At 36.8% G+C, this 25,785-nt stretch overlaps 1 protein-coding gene and 1 long non-coding RNA gene across 2 annotated transcripts; both read right to left on the reverse strand.

The window, feature by feature from the left end:
• Window positions 1-575: 575 nt before the first annotated feature.
• LOC123583253 lies at window positions 576-7,879 on the reverse strand. The gene is made up of 3 exons (XR_006704807.1): window positions 7,733-7,879; window positions 5,090-5,170; window positions 576-803 (listed from the first exon to the last, which is right to left on the reverse strand). It is a non-coding gene; the product is annotated as an uncharacterized LOC123583253 (long non-coding RNA).
• Window positions 7,880-22,992: 15,113 nt separating this feature from the next.
• On the reverse strand, window positions 22,993-23,934 carry LOC123582208 (olfactory receptor 4L1-like). Its single transcript, XM_045448463.1, has one exon. It carries the CDS (start codon window positions 23,932-23,934, stop codon window positions 22,993-22,995), a length of 942 nt encoding a protein of 313 aa, XP_045304419.1.
• Window positions 23,935-25,785: the final 1,851 nt, after the last annotated feature.

Consider the following 25,785-nt stretch of genomic DNA (forward strand, 5'->3'; position numbering starts at 1 on the left):
ATAATTTTTCTAAAACTGTGAGAATCTTATCATTTATGTTTTTTCAAGGAGAGACTTGGACTCAGCGAATTTAATCATTGCCTAAGATACCCCCTTGGTGAGGGGTTCAGGAAGCAAGTCCAAGTTCCTTCTGCTAGCTTAAGGTGCTTTCGTTTTCTCTCAGGTTCTGAGTTTTATCTTATTTCTGTAGTAATTCAGTTTTATATCACTTCTCACCAGATATATATCCGTTTTTACTTCTATCTCTATGTTAAAAGTTGTTTTAAGGTAAAATACTCTATCTGATGTGAAAAACTTTATCTTCTTAAATGGAAAAAGCCACTTGAGTCAAGATAGCTGGAATTTGCTAATATCCAGTAGCCATCAAAGAATGGAGATCTTCCAAAAGCTGACCTGAGAACATCTCTGTGGTTCTGCATGATGATGATATGTACACCTTTGTCAAAGAGACCGTAGAAGCTCCCATAGGAATAGGATGGGAGGAGAAAAACTATATTACCTTCTTTAAAGGTCAGAAGTTAAACAAGCCACACTCAACTCGAAGCAAGTGGGCATGGGTAATGCAGATACATACAGATATTCTAAAAATTACTTTAAGAAGAAAGTTACAGAGAACATGAGATAACTTACTAAACACAATTTTCTCTAAGACCAGATTGCTATTTCCTCTTCTCTTCTGATTTATGCTTGAGACGACATCCGCAGTTGGGTGGAGACAGTATCTGTAGAAGTACTTTCCCTCAGGCTGACACATATTCACCACTAGAAGGAATCCTTTGGGTGAAATTCTCCTATTCTGTATTCTGGGAAGAACAAGAATCATGGAAATAACTTACATTGGACATCTCTTGGGGACTTCTTTGTCAAGAAAAACTTTTTCATATTCTAGAAATCAGAACAAGGAGACAAGACAAATTACACTTTAAGCAGCTATGCGTTAAACATTAGTGAAGTTTTAAAGTATTTTTCATTTAACATATAAGTACTCAGGACATGTCTTTTGCAATATTAATCTCTAAGTAGATTTATATCATCAAATTCAATTAAGGTTTTACTTCCAGTTGCAAGAGGAGTCATATCCTGACTGGTATGATACATAACCAACATCATAGGTGACCTCATGATGAGAAGCTCTTTGTACCCACCTGCCCAATCTTAAAGTTAATATAGCGGCCTTAAGTGGATTCAGCCATGTATAGTGTCCAGACAGTCTCAACACCACATCACTCTCTCAAGGCTGTATCCTTGGGGCAGCTTCTGGGAGGGAGGAAGGTATGTGGAATGCACATTCCAAGTACAGGGGAGGTGGGGGGAGCCTCCCATTGCCCAGTTCTAACTCATGGGTCAACTGGTGGTCATGTCCTCTCGATGACCTCCCCTTCCAATTCTCTGATTATATTTTTAAAAATTATTTCCCCTTGCAGCTCTATCAGTTTTTGTTGCATATATTTTAAAACTCTGTTATTTGGGACATAAATAATTAAAATTGTTACTACCTCCTGATTAATTGATTTCTTTCTTAGTATGAAATAACTTTCTTTATCCCTGGTAATATTCTTTGCTCTGAAATATACTTTGATACTAAAATAGCCACTGATGATTTCTTTTGATTTGTGTTCATATGGTAAATATATATCTCATCCTTTTATTTAAAATTTTAAATGGACTTTTTCTTTAGAGTAGTTTAAGATTTACAGCAAGGTTGAGTGGGATGTACAGAATTCCCATATACCTCCTGTACTCCCACATACACAACCACCTCCACAGTCAACATTTGATATTACAGTGGAACATTCCTAACAATTAGTAAATCAACACTGACACATCACTATCGCTCAAAGTCCATAGTTTACATTAGGGTTCACTTTTGGTGTTGTACATTTTGTAGGTTTTGGAAAATGTATAATGACATGTATTGACCATTGTAGTATCATACAGAATAGTTTTACCTCCCTGAAATCATCTGTGCTCTGCTTACTTACTTTTCCCTCTTTCCTAACCCCTGGAAACTACAAATTTTACTGATTCCATAGTTTTGCATCTTCCAGAATGGCATATACTTGGAATCATACAAAATATACCCTTTTCACATTGGCTTTTTTTTTTTTAGTAATATGCATGTAAGTTCTTCTGTGTCTTTTTGTGGCTGGATAGTTTATTTACTTTTAGCACTTAGTAATATATCATTGTCTGGATGTAATACAGTTTATATATCCATTCACTGTATGAGGCAGATCTTGGTTGATTCCAAGTTTGGGAAATTTTGAAAAAAACCTCCGTGAACTTCAGTATGCAGGGTTTTGTTCCAATGCATTTGGGTAAATAGCAACCAGCACAGCTGGATTGAATTTGGTAAGAGTTTGTTTAGTTTTGTAAGAAGTTGCCAAATTGTCTTCCAAAGTGTCTGTACTGCTTTCCATTCCCAATCAGGATTGGAGTTCCTGTTGCTCCATATGCTTGCCAGCGCTTGATGTTGTCAGTGTAGGTAGTAAGTAAGCCTAATAAGTTTATTGTGGATCTTGTTTTCATTTTTAGTTCTCTAATGATACATGATGCTGAACATCGTTCACATGCTTATTCACCACCTATATATTTCTTTAGTGAGATATTTGATCAGGTCTTTTGCTTATTTTTTAATCAAATTGTTTTCTTATTGTTGTGTTTAAAGAAATCTTTGAGTATACTGGATAATAGTCCTCTCTCAGATATATCTTTTGCAAATATTTTCTCCAAGTCTGGCTTGTTTTCTCATTCCCTTGACATTGTCTTTGGCAGAGAAATGGTCTAAATTTCCATGCATTCCAGGCTGTCAGTTACGTCTTTCATGGACTGTGCCCTTGGTGTTGTATCTAAAAGATAATTGCCACATAAAAGGTCATCTAGATTTTGTCCTATGTTATCCTCTAGGAGATTTATTTTTTTGCACTTCACAGATCTGTGATCTATTTTGAGTCAAATTCTGTGAAATGTGTAAGGTCTGTATAGATTCTTTTTTTTTTTTTCTTTTTTGCATGTTGATGTCCAGTTACTCAAGTGTTATTTGTTGAAAAAACTATCTTTGCTCCATTGTATTACCTCTGCTACTTTCAAAGATCTGTTGCCTAAATGTATGTGGGTCTATTTCTGGATTGTATATTTCATTCCACTGATATTTGTCAATACCATATTGTCTTGGTTACTGTAGCTGTATAGTAAGTCCTGAAATTGAGTAGTGTCAGTCCTCTGACTTTGTCCTTCTCCTTTTCTTTACATGTTTCACCTATCTGTCTTTATATTTAAAGTGGGTTTCTATGCTGTAGTATATCATTGAGTCTATATTGATGGAAGATTGGTTTATAGTTTTTTTGTTTGTTTGTTTTTATTTTGTGCTGTTTTTGTCTGGCTTTGGTATCTGGGTAAAACTGCCCACATAGAGTGAGTGGGCATTCCTCCATTTTCTGGAAGAATTTTTGCAGAATTGGTCTTATTTCTTCTTTAAAAATTTGGAGAATTTATCAGTGAAGCCATCAGGGCCTGGAGTTTTCCTTTGAAAAGTTTTAAAATTATGAACAAAATGTCTTTATTTCTTATATGTCTCTTTAGATTTTCTATTTCTTATTGTGTCTTTTAGGCATTTGTTCATTTCATATAAGTTATGTAATTTGTTGGTATATAATTTTCCATACTATTCCTTTAAAATAGTTTTTATTTTTTTTAGGGTCCCTAGTGGTGTTTCTTCTGTGACCTTGATTGTTTCAAACAATAGGCCTTGGACATAGATTTTCTGCATTTGTCTCCAAATGAAGTCCCCTCCCTCAAGCAGGGCTTCCAGACCCCTCTTGTTTACAATGTTCACCCTGGGCATCTCTCCATATCATGAGGCCAGAGCCAAGAGGGGAAATGGGAGCCACTAGATATTAAGTCCACAGCATTTGCTTACTTTGTGTCTCTGTGTTATATTTTGGTAATTCTTACAATATTTAAACTTTTATATATTTGTTAGGGTTATCTGAGATCATTGATCTTTGTTGCTTTCATTGTAATTTTTTGGGGTATATGAACCATACCCAAGATGGAAAATTTAATTGGTAAATGTTTGTGTTGACTGCTCCAACAACTGTTCCCCCATCTCTCTCCATCTCCACAGGGCTACCTATTCCCAGAGGCAAACAACATTGATATTAGGCCAGTTAACAATCCTACAGTGGCCTTTAGGTGTCCAAATAAAAAGAAGAGTCACACATCTCACCTCAAATTAAAAGCTAGAAATGATTAAGCTTAATGAGGAAAGCATGTTGAAAACTGAGACAGGCCAAAAACTAGGCCTCTTGTGCCAAACAGCCAAGTTGTGAATGCAATGAAAAAGTTTTTGAAGGAAATTAGAGGTGCTATTTCCAAGAACACATGAAATAGTAAGAATGCAAAACAGCATTTTTGGTGGTAGGCAGAAAGTTTTTGTAGTTTTGGATAGAAGATCCAACCAGTCTCAGCATTCCCTTAAGCCAAAGCCTAAGCTAGCACAAGGCCCTAACGTTCTTCAATTCTAGAAAGGCTGAGAGAGGTGAGGAAGCTGCAGGAGAAAAGTTTGAAGTTAGCAGAAGTTGGTTCATGAAGTTTAAAGCAAGAAACTATCTCTAAAACATAAAAGTGCAAGGTGAAGCTGCGAGTACTGATGTAGAAACTGCAGAAAGTTATCCAGAAGGTCTAGCTAAGACAGCTGATGAAGGTGGCTACACTAAACAACAGAATTTCAATGTAAATGAAACAATCTTATATCTAAAGAAGGTGTCATCTAGGACTTTGACAGCTATAAAGGGAGAGTCAGTGCCTGGCTTCAAAGCTTCACAGACAGGCAGACTTTCTTGTCAGGGGCTAATGCAGTTGGTGACTTTATGTAGAAGCCAATGCTCAGTTACCATTCTGAAAATCCTAGGGCCCTTAAGAATTATGCCAAATCTTCTCTGCTTTGCTCTATAATTTCAACAACAAATCCTGGTAACAGCAAATCTGTTTACAACATTATTTACTGAATACTTTAAGCTCACTTTGAGACAACTCCTTAGAAAAAAAAGGATTCCTTTCAAAATAATACTATTCATTGACAATGTACCTGGTCACACAAAAGCTCTGGTGGAGATGTACAATGAGAATAATGTTTTCCTGCCTGGCAATGCAACATCCATTCTGTAGCCTGGGGATCAAGGAGTAATTTCAATTTTCAAGTCTTATTATTTAAGAAATACATTTTATAAGGCTATAACTGCCACAGATAGTGATTCCTCTGATGGACTTAGGAGAAGTCGATTGAAAACCTTCTGGAAAGGATTCACCTTTCTAAATGCCATTAAGAACATTTTTGATTCATGAAAAGGTCAATATAGCAACATGAACAAGAGTTTGAGAGAAGTGTCAACTCTCATGGATAAATCTGAGGAGTCCAAGACTTCAGTGGGGGAAGTAACTATAGATAAAGAGCAAAAGAACTAGAATTGTAAGTGGAGCCTGACAGTGTTACTGAGTTGCAACAATCTCACAATAAAACTTTAACATGAGGCTTTGCTTCTTATAGATTAGCAAAGAGGATCTATTCTTGGTAAAGATACTCTGAAGATTGTGGAAATGACAACAAAGGATTTAGAATGTTACATAAACTTAATTGATAAAGCAGCAGAGCTGGGGAGGATTGACTTCAATTTTGAAAGTAGTTTTACTGTTGGTAATATGCTATCGAAACGCATTGTGTGCTTCAGAGAAATCATTTGTGAAAGGAAAAATCAACCAATGTGGAAAACTTCAGTGTTGCATTTTTTTTTTTAAAGAAATAAAATTGCCTCACCCGTCCCAACCATCAGCAACCACCACCCTGGTCAGTCAGCAGCCATCCACATGGAGGCAAGACCCTCCATCAGCACAAAGATTACAACTTGCTGAAAGCTCAGATGCTGGTTAGCAATTTTTAGCAAAAGGTTTTTTTCACCTAAGGTATATACATTATTTTCTTTACATATAATGGATGCTATTACACACTGAACAGACTACAGTATATTGTAAACATAACTTTTATAGGCATTGGGAAGCCAAAATATTCATGTGACTCACTTTATTGCAATGTTTGTTTTATTGTGATGGTCTGCAGCCATCTCTCAATGTCTCCAAGGTGTGCTTTTATGTGTTCTGTAGTGTATTATTTTTAACGTTTATTTATTTTTGGGACAGAGAGAGACAGAGCATGAACGGGGGAGGGGCAGAGAGAGGGAGACACAGAATCCGAAACAGGCTCCAGGCTCTGAGCCATCAGCCCAGAGCCCGATGCGGGGCTCGAACTCATGGACCGCGAGATCGTGACCTGGCTGAAGTCAGACGATTAACCGACTGCGCCACCCAGGCGCCCCTGTAGTGTATTATTTTTAAATGCAGGAGCTTAAACTTTATTTCTGAATTCATAGTTTTAGATGGAACTAACACCTGTCAGCTTTCAAGATTCCTCAGTGCTCGAAGACTTCTCCAGTCCCAGTAATTGTTCCCTCCCTGCCTCCCCCAAGCACTCCCAACTATAAACATTATGTTGCTCTTTTATTGACTCACATTCTTTTCCTCATTCCTCAAATGGTAAGGTCCAATTTGTTGTTTTCTTTACTTTGACCTAGTCAGTCTTTCCAGAGCCCCCTTTCCTTTCGTTGTTTTCTAGCTCAATATACAACGAAAAGAAAGTGGGTGATGAATTTTTGCTCTTCCCACTGAGGATAGGAATTGGACAGGGCTGCTGAGCACATCATACAGAAAAGGGAGCCCAGGCTCAGAGAAGTAGAGGTAATTATAGGTGAGGTCACTGGAATTAAGCTGGTCCCAGGTGATCTCATTTTGGTTGTTTATGCAGGTTCTAAGAGTAGTTCAGGGCAGGTCTGTATTGTATAGCATAGTGTTATACTTTCTAAACTCTTTGTTCTTTCTAGCTGCACAGGAACAGTTCCAAGATCAGCAATACATCTCCTATAATTTCTTTATTGGAGCTGGTGTAGTCTAAACAACCACATCAAAAGAAAACCCTAAATAAAGCTATCTGTTTAGGTACAATAATGCTTAAATTTTCTTAAATTAGCATGGGTTATTGATAGCTGGCTATAAGTTTTAATAGCTTAATTTAGAAGCAGCCTCACTCTCTTTGAAAAGGCTTGTAAAAAAGATACATTCAGGAAATTTAACTCCATATCAAGAAGAGATACATGGACCTACATAAATGAATCCTCTTGACTTTATCACTCTTTTGCTTTGTCCTTAATGCCTACATAAAATTCTCAGTGGATCTTTCCCTAACAAGTCGAGTCATAATTAATGCTTCTCATCTCTGTGCCCTCATGGTACCTAGTGATATAATTATTTGTATATATATGGAAATATATATCTTTCTTCAAAGACTATAAATTTTAAAAATTTATTTATTGTCATGTTAGCTCCTAGCATGCTGCCTGGCAAAAAAATCTTTCCTCAATGACAAATGCAGTCATTTATTGAGATTCTGCTATTTGCCATATTATGTTTTTAGGAAATTCATGTAAATTATCTCTCTTAATTCTCATAGCTCTGAGTTAAATTTTCTTTCTAGCTCATCCAGAATCTCTGACACATCGTTCCAAACCTGAGTGTGCTTTTCACTACTGATTATAACAAACTCAGCTAACATTTGCTATTTTGTGTGAGCTTTAACAGGCAAATGGTTTCACTCTATTATCTTTGCAACATCTCTTTTGCTTACCAGTTCAGAGACAGTTACAGGCAATGTGTTGAGATGGGAAAATTTCTAGATAGCTGCGAATCTTCTGAATTCATAGCTCTTTTAGAAGGAACAGGTTGATAAGATGTATAAACTCCAACCTAGATTTCTGAATATAGTTTCTATTGGTATCAGGTAGTGTGTACTAGAAAATTCTCAGAATCTTCAGTAGGTGATTCTATTGGGAATTCTGTCTGTTGAGAGAATAATGCTTCACAAAAATGTGTTTTGTGATGGTTTCATCTTTTAGAGCAGTAACAGTTTGAAAGGACAGATGAGGTGAGACCACTAGGGAGATTAGGGATATTTTTAGAGCTGGTGGCTTACTTTCTTCTCTTGTCTTCAGGTGACTATGCAACCATTAAGTTTTAAAAATTTTTTTGGTTGTAAAATAATCAGATTAAGCAAATGTTGTTGCTTCTGGTGCCAGCAAAATGAATGACTATTACTAGCCTTAGTATCTTCATGATTCATTTTCATGTAAAACTCTCCCATGGATAGAGATATGAGATGGATGGAATATAAGTCATGTACTTGCATCTTGGCTGTGAATCTGGTTGAGAAATATAGTTTTTATTTTATTTTATTGTATTTTATTGTATTTTATTTATTTTATTTTTTAAATGACTTTTTAATGTTTATTTGTTTTTGAGAGAGAGAGAAAGAGAGAAAAAGGCAGAGGATTCAAAGAAGGCTCCACTCTGACAGCAGACAGCCCAATGTGGGGCTCAAACTCACAAACTGGAAGATCATGACCTAAACTAACTGAGCCACCCAGGTGCCCCAGGAAATATATCCTTAAAAAAATCCCTTGTTGGCAAGGCAGTTACACTAATGGGATTACCAAAATGTGAAGGTGTTCAAAGCTTTTAATAGAAGACACAAAACATAGAATTCTCTACATATAAATCATTTGCAATGAACTCGGATATTAATGCAAAAACATGTCACCTCCTTACCCCAGGGAAGATGTGATCGGATTACTTCCCTAGAATTTAAATGTGGTTCAATCCCTCTCTAAGTGTCCTACAGTGGGATAGGAGAGATGGGGAGCAAGTTTTCAGTGTTTGTACTTTGAATCAAACCTCACCAGCAGAGAATATGGAATTCATAGAGGATGCTGTTATAATGTAACTATGAAAACAAAATAATGACATCCCTGATATATTGGCATCCAGATATTAGTGAATATAGACTCTTTAATTGAGGTCAAACTCTGGTGACACCGATATGAGAAGAAAGTGAATGATCTGAGAAACTAGAGTAAAATTTATGAGAATATCTTGAAGCATATGGTAGCCCTGATCTGACATGAATACTTTAGTCCCAGGCAGATGAGGGCTTGTGAAGGTTGTGTGACAAGCTGCCACAGAACATTTGATTTGTGCTGCTTTTCTTTTCTTTTTTCATTATATTTAGTAGAATATTTGATACACACAGCTGTGATGAAGAATGGGAAAGATCTTTATGACCTGATACGGAGGTCATGTGACTTGACATTTCTAGGATACAGTGTCAAATGAAATGACCAAAATAATGTCTATGGTACACAAGCAAAGAGGAAAATAAGGGGGGAAGGAACCATATATATTCACATTTGTGCAAAATTAAACATAGGAAACAAACCACTAAACAATGAGATTAGTTACTTACAGGCAGTGAGTGCATGAAAATTAAAGAAAGATTGAGGAATTGTTGAAGATTACTTTAAAAAAAGAGACATGGCATTGGAATACAACTTGTGATCCGGGATTGGTCCTGGACCACATACTTTCTTTTCTAAAAGGACATTATTGCCATAATTGGCAAAAAAAGGAATAAGTTTGATAGATTAGACATCTATATCATATTAATATTCATTTCCAAATTTGAAAATTATATTGTTTTAGAAAATACATACTGAAGTAGCTAGAGGTAAAAGGGCATTATGTCTAGAACTTACTCTCAAAATTCAGAAATAAAAATATATGTGTATACATATAATATACATATATCATGTATTATATACGTATGAATATATACACATATAATTGTATCTATATACACATATAATTTAATATATGTAAATATCTATTTATCTTATATTTACATAGATTTATATATGCAAATATATTTTTTGTATACCTATACTATATACCTTTATATGTACCTATAAAAGCACTGTTAAATTTTTTTTTTGTGTGTGTGTGTGTAATCTCACATCATGTTTTATTTTCTTGTACACTTTTTTTTTTTTAATATATGAAATTTATTGTCCAAATTGGTTTCCATAAAACACCCAGTGCTCATCCCAAAAGGTGCCCTCCTCAATACCCATCACCCACCCTCTCCTCCCTCCCACCCCCCATCAACCCTCAGTTTGTTCTCAGTTTTTAACAGTCTCTTATGCTTTGGCTCTCTCCCACTCTAACCTCTTTTTTTTTTTTTTTTTTCTTTTTTCCTCCCCCTCCCCCATGGGTTCCTGTTACGTTTCTCAGGATCCACATAAGGTGAAACCATATGGTATCTGTCTTTCTCTGTATGGCTTATTTCACTTAGCATCACACTCTCCAGTTCCATCCACGTTGCTACAAAAGGCCATATTTCATTTTTTCTCATTGCCACGTAGTATTCCATTGTGTATATAAACCACAATTTCTTTATCCATTCATCAGTTGATGGACATTTAGGCTCTTTCCACAATTTGGCTATTGTTGAGAGTGCTGCTATAAACATTGGGGTACAAGTGCCCCTATGCATCAGTACTCCTGTATCCCTTGGGTAAATTCCTAGCAGTGCTATTGCTGGGTCATAGGGTAGGTCTATTTTTAATTTTCTGAGGAACCTCCACACTGCTTTCCAGAGTGGCTGCACCAATTTGCATTCCTACCAACAGTGCAAGAGGGTTCCCATTTCTCCACATCCTCGCCAGCATCTATAGTCTCCTGATTTGTTCATTTTGGCCACTCTGACTGGCGTGAGGTGATATCTGAGTGTGGTTTTGATTTGTATTTCCCTGATAAGGAGCGATGCTGAACATCTTTTCATGTGCCTGTTGGCCATCCGGATGTCTTCTTTAGAGAAGTGTCTATTCATGTTTTCTGCCCATTTCTTCACTGGGTTATTTGTTTTTCGGGTGTGGAGTTTGGTGAGCTCTTTATAGATTCTGGATACTAGCCCTTTGTCCGATATGTCATTTGCAAATATCTTTTCCCATTCCGTTGGTTGCCTTTTAGTTTTGTTGGTTGTTTCCTTTGCTGTGCAGAAGCTTTTTATCTTCATAAGGTCCCAGTAGTTCATTTTTGCTTTTAATTCTGTTGCCTTTGGGGATGTGTCGAGTAAGAGATTGCTATGGCTGAGGTCAGAGAGGTCTTTTCCTGCTTTCTCCTCTAGGGTTTTGATGGTTTCCTGTCTCACATTCAGGTCCTTTATCCATTTTGAGTTTATTTTTGTGAATGGTGTGAGAAAGTGGTCTAGTTTCAACCTTCTGCATGTTGCTGTCCAGTTCTCCCAGCACCATTTGTTAAAGAGACTGTCTTTTTTCCATTGGATGTTCTTTCCTGCTTTGTCAAAGATGAGTTGGCCATACGTTTGTGGGTCTAGTTCTGGGGTTTCTATTCTTTTCCATTGGTCTACGTGTCTGTTTTTGTGCCAATACCATGCTGTCTTGATGATGACAGCTTTGTAGTAGAGGCTAAAGTCTGGGATTGTGATGCCTCCTGCTTTGGTCTTCTTCTTCAAAATTCCTTTGGCTATTCGGGGCCTTTTGTGGTTCCATATGAATTTTAGGATTGCTTGTTCTAGTTTCGAGAAGAATGCTGGTGCCATTTTGATTGGGATTGCATTGAATGTGTAGATAGCTTTGGGTAGTATTGACATTTTGACAATATTTATTTTTCCAATCCATGAGCAGGGAATGTCTTTCCATTTCTTTAAATCTTCTTCAATTTCCTTCGTAAGCTTTCTATAGTTTTCAGCATACAGATCCTTTACATCTTTGGTTAGATTTATTCCTAGGTATTTTATGCTTCTTGGTGCAATTGTGAATGGGATCAGTTTCTTTATTTGTCTTTCTGTTGCTTCATTGTTAGTGTATTAGAATGCAACTGATTTCTGTACATTGATTTTGTATCCTGCAACTTTGCTGAACTCATGTATCAGTTCTAGCAGACTTTTGGTGGAGTCTATCGGATTTTCCATGTATAATATCATGTCATCTGCAAAAAGCGAAAGCTTGACTTCATCTTTGCCAATTTTGATGCCTTTGATTTCCTTTTGTTGTCTGATTGCTGATGCTAGAACTTCCAGCACTATGTTAAACAACAGCGGTGAGAGTGGGCATCCCTGTCGTGTTCCTGATCTCAGGGAAAAAGCTCTCAGTTTTTCCCCATTGAGGATGATGTTAGCTGTGGGCTTTTCATAAATGGCTTTTATGATTTTTAAGTATGTTCCTTCTATCCCGACTTTCTCAAGGCTTTTTATTAAGAAAGGGTGCTGGATTTTGTCAAAGGCCTTTTCTGCATCGATTGACAGGATCATATGGTTCTTCTCTTTTTTTTTGTTAATGTGATGTATCACGTTGTTTGATTTGCGAATGTTGAACCAGCCCTGCATCCCAGGAATGAATCCCACTTGATCATGGTGAATAATTCTTTTTATATGCCGTTGAATTCGATTTGCTAGTATCTTATTGAGAATTTTTGCATCCATATTCATCAGGGATATTGGCCGGTAGTTCTCTTTTTTTACTGGGTCTCTGTCTGGTTTAGGAATCAAAGTAATACTGGCTTCATAGAATGAGTCTGGAAGTTTTCCTTCCCTTTCTATTTCTTGGAATAGCTTGAGAAGGATAGGTATTATCTCTGCTTTAAAGGTCTGGTAGAACTCCCCTGGGAAGCCATCTGGGCCTGGACTCTTATTTGTTGGGAGATTTTTGATAACCGATTCAATTTCTTCGCTGGTTATGGGTCTGTTCAAGCTTTCTATTTCCTCCTGATTGAGTTTTGGAAGAGTGTGGGTGTTCAGGAATTTGTCCATTTCTTCCAGGTTGTCCAATTTGTTGGCATATAATTTTTCATAGTATTCCCTGATAATTGTTTGTATCTCTGAGGGATTGGTTGTAATAATTCCATTTTCATTCATGATTTTATCTATTTGGGTCATCTCCCTTTTCTTTTTGAGAAGCCTGGCTAGAGGTTTGTCAATTTTGTTTATTTTTTCAAAAAACCAACTCTTGGTTTCGTTGATCTGCTCTACAGTTTTTTTAGACTCTATATTGTTTATTTCTGTTCTGATCTTTATTATTTCTCTTCTTCTGCTGGGTTTAGGCTGCCTTTGCTGTTCTGCTTCTATTTCCTTTAGGTGTGCTGTTAGATTTTGTATTTGGGATTTTTCTTGTTTCTTGAGATAGGCCTGGATTGCAATGTATTTTCCTCTCAGGACTGCCTTTGCTGCGTCCCAAAGCGTTTGGATTGTTGTATTTTCATTTCGTTTGTTTCCATATATTTTTAAATTTCTTCTCTAATTGCCTGGTTGACCCACTCATTCGTTAGTAGGGTGTTCTTTAACCTCCATGCTTTTGGAGGTTTTCCAGATTTTTTTCTGTGGTTGATTTCAAGCTTCATAGCATTGTGGTCTGAAAGTATGCATGGTATAATTTCAATTCTGGTAAACTTATGGAGGGCTGTTTTGTGACCCAGTATATGATCTATCTTGGAGAATGTTCCATGTGCACTCGAGAAGAAAGTATATTCTGTTGCTTTGGGATGCAGAGTTCTAAATATATCTGTCAAGTCCATCTGATCCAATGTCTCATTCAGGGCCCTTGTTTCTTTATTGATCGTGTGTTTAATGATCTATCCATTTCTGTAAGTGGGGTGTTAAAGTCCCCTGCAATGACCACATTCTTATCAATAAGGTTGCTTATGTTTATGAGTAGTTGTTTTACATATTTGGGGGCTCCGGTATTCGGCGCATAGACATTTATAATTGTTAGCTCTTCCTGATGGATAGACCCTGTAACTATTATATAATGTCCTTCTTCATCTCTTGTTACAGCCTTTAATTTAAAGTCTAGTTTGTCTGATATAAGTATGGCTACTCCAGCTTTCTTTTGGCTTCCAGTAGCATGATAAATAGTTCTCCATCCCCTCACTCTCAATCTAAAGGTGTCCTCAGGTCTAAAATGAGTCTCTTGTAGACAGCAAATAGATGGGTCTTGTTTTTTTTATCCATTCTGATACCCTGTGTCTTTTGGTTGGCGCATTTAATCCATTTACATTCAGTGTTATTATAGAAAGATACGGGTTTAGAGTCATTGTGATGTCTGTATGTTTTATGCTTGTAGTGATGTCTCTGGTATTTTGTCTCACAGGGTCCCCCTTAGGATCTCTTGTAGGGCTGGTTTAGTGGTGACAAATTCCTTCAGTTTTTGTTTGTTTGGGAAGACCTTTATCTCTCCTTCTATTCTAAATGACAGACTTGCTGGATAAAGGATTCTCGGCTGCATATTTTTTCTGTCTAGCACACTGAAAATCTCGTGCCAATTCTTTCTGGCCTGCCAAGTTTCAAAAGAGAGATCAGTCACGAGTCTTATAGGTCTCCCTTTATATGTGAGGGCACGTTTATCCCTTCTGCTTTCAGAATTTTCTCTTTATCCTTGTATTTTGCCAGTTTCACTATGATATGTCGTGCAGAAGATCGATTCAAGTTCCGTCTGAAGGGAGTTCTCTGTGCCTCTTGGATTTCAATGCCTTTTTCCTTCCCCAGTTCAGGGAAGTTCTCAGCTATTATTTCTTCCAGTACCCCTTCAGCACCTTTCCCTCTCTCTTCCTCCTCTGGGATACCAATTATGCATATATTATTTCTTTTTAGTGTATCACTTAGTTCTCTAATTTTCCCCTTATACTCCTGGATTTTTTTATCTCTCTTTCTCTCAGCTTCCTCTTTTTCCATAACTTTATCTTCTAGTTCACCTATTCTCTCCTCTGCCTCTTCAATCCGAGCCGTGGTGGTTTCCATTTTGTTTTGCATTTCATTTAAAGCGTTTTTCAGCTCCTCGTGACTGTTCCTTAGTCCCTTGATCTCTGTAGCAAGAGATTCTCTGCTGTCCTCTATACTGTTTTCAAGCCCAGCGATTAATTTTATGAGTATTATTCTAAATTCACTTTCTGTTATATTATTTAAATCCTTTTTGATCAGCTCATTAGCTGTTGTTATTTCCTGGAGATTCTTCTGAGGGGAATTCTTCCACTTGGTCATTTTGGATAGTCCCTGGCGTGGTGAGGACCTGCAGGGCACTTCTCCTGTGCTGTGGTGTATAACTGGAGTTGGTGGGCGGGGCCGCAGTCCGACCTGATGTCTGCCCCCAGCCTTCCGCTGGGGCCACAGTCAGACTGGTGTGTGCCTTCTCTTCCCCTCTCCTCGGCGCGGGATTCACTGTGGGGTGGCGTGGCCCGTCTGGGCTACTTGCACACTGCCAGGCTTGTGATGCTGGGGATCTGGCGTATTAGCTGGGGTGGGTAGGCAAGGTGCACAAGGGCAGGAGGGGCAGGCTTAGCTCGCTTCTCCTTAGGTGATCCACTTCAGGAGGGGCCCTGTGGCAGCGGGAGGGAGTCAGATCCGCTGCCAGAGGTTTGGCTCCTCCGCAGAAGCACAGAGTTGGGTGTTTGCGCGGAACGAGGAAGTTCCCTGGCAGGAACTGGTTCTCTTTGGGATTTTGGCTGAGGGATGGGCGGGGGAGATGGCGCTGGCGAGCGCCTTTGTTCCCCACCAAACTGAGCTCTGTCGTCCAGGGCCTCAGCAGCTCTCCCTCCCTTTGTCCTCCAGCCTTCCCGCTTTCCGAGCAGAGCTGTTAACTTAGGACCTCCCAGACGCTAAGTCGCGCTTGCTGTCGGAACACAGTCCGTCAGGCCCCTCCGCTTTTGCCAGCCAGACTCCGGGGCTCTGCTTGGCCGGCGAGCCGCCCCTCTGCCCCGGCTCCCTCCCGCCAGTCCGTGGAGCGCGCACCGCCTTGCTGCCCTTCCTACCCTCTTCCGTGGGCCTCTCATCTGCGCTTGGCTCCGGCGACTCCGTTCTGCTAGTCCTCTGGCGGTTTTCTGGGTTATTTAGGCAGGTGTAGGTGGAATCTAAGTGATTAGCAGGACGCGCGGTGAGCCCAGCGTCCTCCTAGGCCGCCATCTTCCCTCCATCAAGCACTGTTAAATATTATTAATATTACAGCAGAAATGAACTTTACTAATTACCTATAATAGGCAAACTTAAAATTATGTTTGCAAGTTGAAAATATGGATGATACTATGGAAAAAATTAAAACCTCTGTTAGGAGATAAGGATTACAATTTGATTAAATGGAAGGACATATCATGCTCATAAATTGAATGACATAACATAGCAAAGACATTAGTATTGTCCTAAATATATGTATTCTACTGCTAAATACTGTCCTAAATATATGTATTCTTACCTGCTTTTTTTAATTAAATTTTTTAATTTAAGTTTATTTATGTTGAGAGAGAGAGAGAGAGAGAGAGAGAGAGAGAGAGAAAGTATGAGTGGGGGAGAGGCAGAGAGAGGGAGAGGGAGAGGGAGAGAATTCCACGCAGGCAAAGTCAAGAGTTGGATGCTAAACCTACTGAGCCGCTCATGCCCCAAAATGTAGCTGCACTTTAAATGAGCTTACAGTGAAACCTACATAAAGGTGCATGATTTTCTAAGTGAACTGTGAATAGAATAACAAAGCGGGTGAACATATCAACTAGATATTAAACCATACGTCAAGTGAGAGCATCAAAAATAATAAGGTAATGATAAAATAAAAGATGAATAGATGGAACTGAGTAGAAAACTCAAGTCACGTATCTATATGCATACAAATGTCTTCTGAGATACATATATGTAAGAGTGTACATATGAGATATACATATACAATGTACATATAAACATATATACACACATATATACATATTTATACACACACACACACACACACACACACACGTACTTATGTGATGACCAAGCAGAACAGTAAAGAAAGGACAGATTGATTTGTAGTTGCTTCTGAGACTAGTGGTTAACTAAGAGGAGATGAATAAATTTGGGTCCCTACCTTTCAAATATACAAAGGTGGTCTGCCGAAATATTTAACCACAAAAATGTGAAAAATATGATCATAATAGAAGAAAATGTTGAGGAATATCTGTGTGGTTTATTGTTGAGGAAGAATTTCTTATAATCATATCTTTTTTAAATGAATAAAAAGACAAACGTTTAATAAGTTCCTGAACACAAATTTTTATCCAGTCAAGGAAACTAGAGACAAGAGTAATGCATGAGAAATTCAAAAGAAATATTTGTAATCTATTAATTAAATTAAAGTGATATTAATATCTAATCACTTTTGCCAAATAGAACTTTCTATGATAATGAAAATGGTTTATACCTACCTGTCTTGTCCCATTTGGTAGCCACTATTTACATATATCTATTAAACACCTGAAGGAGACTAATATGAGTTAGTCTCCAATTTTATTTTAATTTATTTATTTTAATTCATTCAACTTAGAATTTAAACAGACATATAAGGGTGCCTGGGTGGCTCAGTTGGTTACGTGTCTGATTCTTGATTTTAGCTCAGGTCATGATCTTGTGGTTTGTGAGATCAGCCCCTAGTTGGGCTCTACACTGTGCTGACAGTGGAGCCTGCTTGGAAGGAACTCGCTCCCTCTGCCGCTCCCCCACTCGCACTTTCTCTCTGTCTCAAAATGAATACAAAAACTTAAAAATAAACAGATATATATGTTACCAGCTACTGTATTGAACAGTGCAGAAGTACAGCATGCAAATCAACAAGAAAAGCTCAAAAACTTAAGTCGGCCAGAATCTTAAAAGAATAAAGAATAGCCATAGGAAAACTTGAATAGCTAATAGGTATGAGAGGGGTACCAAATTCACTGATAACCAAAAAAAAAAAAAAAAAAAAAAAAGCAAAAAGAAGGCAAATTAGAGCAACAAGATATTATTTTACATTTAAACAAAAATTTAGAAAGGCTAATTACAGTAAATTTTTTAGTGGGGACATGAGCAATGGGAATTCTTGCTGTGTAGCTGGAATTAGAGTCACCCTGGAAAGCAGTTTGTAATATTTAGTGAAATTATGTGGGTAAATGCTTTATTATCCAGTTTTGCTTCTTCTGGGTGTTTATCTTAGAGAAATGCTTACACCTACATAGGGCTGTTGGATAAATATTAATCATGAAATCATTTATGGTAATAGGGAATCATAAGCAGTTTAGCTGTCCATCATTTGATGAGTAGGTAGTAACGAGAGTTTACTAGTGAATAATAACAATGCTTTGAAGTGATGAACTCTCTTTGTATTAAAACAATATGAATTGTATTCAGAGGAAAAGAAAATAGAACGGTATTTTTGTAAATTAATGCACATAGATTTATAAAATAAGGAAATTGTCATATTTAAAGGGAAATAAATATATTTAGAATGAGATAATTTCAGTGAGAATTAATTTAGGAAGAAAAGATAAAAATAAATAGACTCTTATGTACAATAAACTGCGGCATTGTTTTTATCTCGATGCTACATAAAGGATACTATAGAAAAGGGAAAAACGACTGATAAATGACATCTGGTGTTCTAAATCTTTTCCTCTCTGCATGATATAAAGAAGCAATTAATGAATTAAGTCCTGTTATGAAGAAGAGTGTCTCTCAAATTTTGGCTACAATTTCCCTTAAAAATTACAAGGAAGAATGAGCTTATGTATTTGACACGGTAAGTCAGTGACACCTGCAATCTAATCAGTCACTCAGTCAAGCAGTGTTTATCAAGTAACTACCGTATGGCAGACATGGCGCTAGGGATGTTCCAGTGAGTACGGTAGACATGGTCCTTGACTTCATGATTCCTTTATGTTCTATTGGGAAATATAGATAGATGTAAGCATTTGATTAAATAATTTACAGTATGACAGACACTAAAAAACAGCAATCTAGGCTGCTTTGGAGTCCTGCAACAGAGAGTTCTGCTCACGTTTGCAGGATTAGGGAAGGCTTCTCTCAGATGAAGTCGGAGCTCTCCCTGAAAATGAGTAGGTGTGAGTTTAGAGAAGATGGTGGTAGGTGAAAGAGCTTATAGTCCTTTTAAAACTGAGCTATCGTTAATGTATTTTAAACCTTTTCAGAAAATAGAAAGAGAAAGTTACACAATGAACAATTCTAAAACAAACCAAAACAGAAACAACTGGTAAAATAATTCTGATAAGATGAAAAGCAAAATAAAATCCATATTATTACAAACTGGAGCTTCAAGTACAAATTCAAGGACATGTTGACAATATTAAGTCAATCCACTAGTGTAACAGATTAAATGAAGAAAGATACAATTATCTCAAAGTGTGCATAAATTTTTCATAAATTCAACAATTATTTATAATTTTAAAAGATTGGAAATTAATAAAAGAGACATATCTTAATTTTAAAAAATATAGTCCATGATATTTTGTGAACAAACGCTGTAAATTCGGGGTTAAAAAAATGCCTTCCCTTCAGCATTGTACTGATTGTTTTAGCCAAATTAAATCCAACCTACTAAAATATCACTAAATATATTATAAAATAAAATATAACAAAATGAAAAGATATGCTACACTGATGAACTAGAATAATAAAAATTACAAAGTTGTTAATTTTTTCTAAGTCTATAAATTCTGATTTCAATTGCTATTCTAAATTGTTTCTCTAGAATTTGGTAAGTTACCCTAAAATCATCTGAATGAGTTGATTGACAAGAACAGGGATATATTTAAAATAGAGCATTTTGAGGGTGCAGATTCCCTATGACAAATAGCAACTATGTTTAAGATTGTGTAGTGTTTTCCTTGAGAAACAAAATGTCCATTGGAAGGGGTGACAGAGGCCAGGAATGGATGCCTGGATACTCGGCTTATGGCAAGGGTAACAATCAGTAGGGAGAAACTATTTAGTAGCTGGTATTTGGATGATAATTTATATTCGTATAAAAATAAAGTAGATTCCTATCAGATACCAATATAAAATTTAACTTCCAGTTGGATTAAATAATTAAATGTGATGAGAAAAGTTTAAAATTATAAAAAAGAAAAGAATATTTTGGGCTATCAAATGTAAAGATGTATTACATAAAAGACAAAATCATAAACCTAAAGGAAAAGATAATTAAATGTAACAATTTTAAATTTTATAAATTTATAAACATCACAAAGTGTTAATATAATCTGTAGGAGTGAAGATGCTTTCATTTCATGTAATTTATGTGTGTGTGTGTGTGTATATATGTATATACACACACAGTATATACATATATATTCACTATATATATATGTAGTGAAAAGGCAACCCATAGAATGGAAGAAAATATTTATAAATTATATACAATGTAACATTGTGTATCAACTATATTCAAATAAAAAATTAAAATAAAAAATATCCACAATATATAAAGAACTTCTATAATTTAACAACAACAACAACAAACAAACAGTTTAATGGGCAAAGGATTTGAATACATATTTATCCAAGGAAAATACACAAATAGCCAACAAGTATATGAAAAAATGCTCAACATCACTAATTATTAGAAGTACAAATCAAAACCACGCTGAGGTATTACTTCACACCTCTTAGGGTGGTCACTATCAAAATAAAAACAAGAAGACACCAGAAAATAACAAGTGCTGGCAAGGATGTGGAGATGTGGAAAAATTGGAACCTTCTGCACTGTTAGTAAGAAAGTAAATGGTGCAGCCACTCTAGAAAACTATGGGAAGTTTCTCAAAAAATTAAAAGTAGAAATAACATATTATAAAACAATCTGGCTTCTGGGTATGTATCTAAAAGAATTGAAAACAGGATCCTGAAGACATATTTGCACACCTGTGTTCATTGCAGCATTATTCCCAATAGCTTAGAGGAGGAAACAACTTAAATATCCATCAGTGGAGGAATGGATAGAGAAAATGTGGCATATATACATAATGGCCTAGAATTCAGCTTTACAAAAGAAAAAAAAAATCCTTACATGCTACAATATGGTCAACATTCGAAGATGTTATGGTAAGTGAAATAAGCCAAGCACAAAATGACAAATACTGCATGATCCACTTACATAAATCTCTAGTAGTCAAACTCTTGGACACAGAAGGTTGGAATGGTGTTTGCCAGGAGCTAGCAAGATGTGGAAAGGGGAGTTTTTGGTAAATGAGGATAGAGTTTTACTTTTGCAAGATGAAAAAGTTCTAGAAATCTGTTGCACAAAAAGGTACACATAGTAACAATACTTTACACTTAAAAATATATAAAATGTAAAAAAAATTTAAATGTTGTATGATTTTTGTCACAATAAAAAAGAACCAGAGAAGCACATATTTAAACAGATAAATCATCAAAACATTAAACTGAGTAAAAAAAATACATTTTAGAATAATAACATTTATATAAATTCCATTTATATCAAGTTAAAAACACACAAAATGTTTTTATGCACAATGTATGAAATTTGAGGGAAATGATTTGAAGAACATACAAAGGAATGATACTTGTGGAGTTGATGATAATGATGACCTTTGCTACAATAAGAGAACTGGGTGTAGATGGTTGCTTGGGGTCTTGATTATCTCTAATAAAATATTTTGGTAGCCAAAGAGAATCTAAAATGTGGCAAAATGTTAGAAATTTGATAAAACTGCATGCTAATCAATGTCTACCCTTAATTCTATGATTGAAATAATTCATAAGAAATACAAATATACCCAAAGAACCCAATGAACTTTAGGGACCTGGTTCCCTTAGGTTTTGAAAATCAAATTTTAGTCTAAAATATGGCATGCACACATGGCTCAGAATACTATCTTTAAAACACTCTTTAATCTATAATTAGTATATTGCACATATTGCTTAAGAGGCAATGAAGAAAGAATTGGGTAAAAGCATCTAAAAATGTTCCTGGGTGTTCAGAAGAGAGCAGAGCATTTGGATTTGATAGCAAAGAGGCTATACAATGTCATTTTATTCTAATATCCATGAACCATAGATGAAACATTATAATTTAGTACACTTTATACAACTTGGAGAGCTTGCATACTTCCTGTTTTGTTGTAATGTTATTTCCTGGAACATAAGGGAGCTTCTTCATTTTCCCTTGTCCATGGGGATTAACACAATATTAATGCTCTTACTGGATTCTTGAGAGATACATGAGAACAAATATGTGTATAAACATAAATGAAAGAATAAGGTAAAATGAGCTGTGTGTAACATATATATCAGGTGGAATTTCTATTTTTTAAGAAAAAAATATGTGTTTCTTGTAAGTAGATGACAGATCTATCTTCATAGAAACTAGCCTGTTTGCCTTGTTAAAAAAAGTAATAATTCTTACACATATTAGGATCCACAAAAATCTGAGCTTATGTGTGTGTGCGTGTGTGTGTGTGTGTGTGTGTGTGTGTGTGTGTGTGTGTGTGTGTTTAAGAGTTTAGAAGAGTTGGGGGGTGCCTGGGTGGCTCAGTTGGTTGAGCCTCTGACTTCGGCTCAGGTCATGATCTCGCAGTTCGTGAGTTTGAGCCCCATGTCAGGCTCTGTGCTGACAGCTCAGAGCCTGGAGCCTGCTTAGGATTCTGTGTCTCACTCTCTCTACTCCTTCCCCACTCATGCTCTGTCTCTCTATGTCTCTCAAAGATGAATAAACGTTAAAGAGTTTAGAAGAGTTAGGATGAGCATGAGGTGTTGTATGGAAACCAATTTGACAATAAATTTCATGTTTAAAAAAAAACAGGGTTAAAAAAAAGACTTTAGAAGAGTTCATACAATCTTATGCACATTTAGTCAACTAGAGAATTTAGCTGAAAGAGCCCTAATTCTGAATTAAAAATAGATAAATAAATTCCTATTTAATTCCTCTTTATTTAATGAAATTTAGTCTCGGACATTTCTAGGTTTCCGACTATACTTGGTGAGCCAGTTTTTTTCTTTTTAATTCTTTATTACATTGAAAAATGATTAACCCTACCTGGATTGAATTTTAATTAAAACAATTATTCTTCCAAAAAATAAAACATGTTATAGAAATGTTATAATGGAACATTTTATATTTTTAATATACATTATGAATATTTTTTAAATCTACAAACAAAATGAATTAATATCAACTTATTCTGAGATGTACTGTACATGAGTTTTGCATTGAAAAGCTTTATCATCATGATTGTTGCCTAGAAGATCTGTCTGGATCTGACGTGTTGGGTCCTCAGCCTATTCATGGCTGCTTTCATCTCCTTATTTCTCAGAGTGTAAATAATGGGGTTCAGTAAAGGTGTAATAACTGAATAAAACACAGAAAGAAATTTATCCACTGAAAAGCTACTGACAGGCCAAGCATAAATGAAGATACATGGCCCAAAGAACAGAGTGACCACAGTAATGTGAGCGGACAGTGTGGACAGAGCCTTGGAGAGTCCACCAGAAGATCGACGTCGGACAGTTACCAGAATGACAGTGTAGGAAATGAGCAAGAGTATGAAGCAGATGAAAGACAACAGTCCACTGTCAGCAGTTACCAGCAACTCCAGAACATAGGTCTCAGTGCAGGCAAGTTTTAGAACTAGGGGAAGGTCACAAAAAATATCGTCCAATATATTGGGACCACAGAAGGGCAAGTTGATAGTAAAAACCATCTGGCTCATCGTATGCACAAAACCGACAACCCAGGACAGCAGCACAGAGCCCGTGAGGACTCGGCGGTTCATGATGGATGTGTAGTGAAGAGGTTTGCATATTGCAATGTACCGATCAACAGCCATGACTATGAGAAGAGTCATCTCACTGCCCCCTAAAAAGTGGAGGAAGAACATCTGAGCCATACAGCCCCACAAGGAAATAGTTTTGTTCTCCTTGAGAAAATCTGTGACCATCTTAGGGGTTGTGATTGTAGAAATACACATATCCAGAAAGGAGAGATTTCCAAGGAGGAAGTACATTGGTGTGGAGTACAGATGTGAGTCAAAGGTTACGGTGACCACGATGAGAAAGTTTCCTGCCACAATAGCTGCATAGGCCAACAAAAATATGAAAAAAAAGAAAATTTCAAGTTCCCAAATGTTGGTGAGTCCTAACAAAACAAACTCTGATATCAATGAGCTATTCATTGTATCCATCTAGTCTATATAGGGGTTTTCAGAAAGTCATTAAAATGTAGAAAATCTGAAAAAAGTGATGATTTAAACTTTGATAGTTTTGAAGATATGAACATATAGAAAGTAGCATTTGATTCCTATAGAAAGAGAAAAGATGAACATTTCTGAAAAAATACATTCAATTTATTGATTCAAGCAACATTCACATTACCAAATCTATTTTCAGCCAGAAAAGCACCAAAGATAAGAAATTTATTGTAAAATTTTGTAAACAGTGTTTGCAGGTATAGAATGCATCTCCACGTTGATTTGTTGTTTCTATCATGAGTTTATGAGTTTATGAACCATGAGTTCAATGTGTCAATGAGTAAAAGAGCCAAATGACCATTAGTCAAATGATTTAATTCAAGTGGGTAGTAATACAGTCGTGTAACTTTGTGGTGATGGTGCTTAGTATTTGATCTTTTGCTTCTTTCCCCCTCCCTAATATAAAATATTCAGATATGTGCATGTGAGTTGATAAATTTTTTCAGCAACTTGCTTTAGGGTAATTTATTATATCAGTTATACTATATCATCACCCCTCCCTTTTATCTTAAAGAGGTATAGCAATTGGGGCGCCTGGGTGGCGCAGTCGGTTAAGCGTCCGACTTCAGCCAGGTCACGATCTCGCGGTCCGGGAGTTCGAGCCCCGCGTCAGGCTCTGGGCTGATGGCTCGGAGCCTGGAGCCTGTTTCCGATTCTGTGTCTCCCTCTCTCTCTGCCCCTCCCCCGTTCATGCTCTGTCTCTCTCTGTCCCAAAAATAAATAAACGTTGAAAAAATTAAAAAAAAAAAAAGAGGTATAACAATGATTTCGCTTATTCCTGAAGCTATAATCTGGTTATGGATTATCATATGTTCTTATTGCCCCCCTAAATTATAATAAAACAAGCTTTCTAGGAAGTTTCCAGGCAAGGCCATAAATGTTTCTCAGTTTCCAGGTTTCTCTCTTTCTCCCTTCCTCCTTCCCTCCCTCCCTCCATTCTTTCCTTCCTCACTCCCTCCCTTCCTTTTTTCTTCCTTCCTTCCTTCCTTCCTTCCTTCCTTCCTTCCTTCCTTCCTTCCTTCCTTCCTTCCTTCCTTCCTTCTGTCTTCATTTCATCCTTCCCCTCTTCCTCCTCCCATCAATGTTGTCCTCCTCTTCCTCCTTCTTCTGAATAGCGTTGTACATTCAGAACAAAACTTGTGTCCTCCACTGCTGAGCCTTTTTGCCTATTTTCCTGAATGTATTATTGCTGGGTTCTTGGCTGGAGTTTTTTTTCCTTGTCCCTTTATATTGTGTATATAGATGGTCTGTGAACAACCAACAAACCCTTTACAAGTAGTGTTTATGTTTCCTTGGCTCCTAAATGCTTATCATTATTGTACCCAGTGCTTTCCTCTGACACTGTTTTGCACTTGTGTGCAGACTGACTCAATTCTTATCTTGGCTCCTACATCCTTGACACTTGTACCCTGTATATGTATCCAGATTGGGCTGACACTGTTGGCTTACTTTTATCTACTTTTAATTTTGATTTAGATCTTTTGGTCCTAGCATGTTTTTCTTTCTTCTTAAAAAAAAAAACTATTGGGGCGCCTGGGTGGCTCAGTCGGTTAAGCGGCCAACTTCGGCTCAGGTCATGATCTCACAGTCCGTGAGTTCGAGCCCCGCGTCGGGCTCTGTGCTGACAGCTCAGAGCCTGGAGCCTGTTTCAGATTCTGTGCCTCCTTCTCTCTCTGACCCTCCCCTGTTCATGCTCTGTCTGTCTCTGTCTCATAAATAAACATTAAAAAAAATTAAAAAAAAAACTATTAGTGATAAACATTAAAAATAATTAAAATAAACATT

The sequence above is a fragment of the Leopardus geoffroyi genome, chromosome B3, assembly GCF_018350155.1.
Source record: "Leopardus geoffroyi isolate Oge1 chromosome B3, O.geoffroyi_Oge1_pat1.0, whole genome shotgun sequence".
NCBI classification, from domain to species: Eukaryota; Metazoa; Chordata; class Mammalia; order Carnivora; family Felidae; genus Leopardus; species Leopardus geoffroyi.

Excerpts from the sequence above, each read along its gene's own strand:
- LOC123582208 (XM_045448463.1), bottom strand. The coding sequence starts at position 23,934 with ATGGATACAATGAATAGCTCATTGATATCAGAGTTTGTTTTGTTAGGA.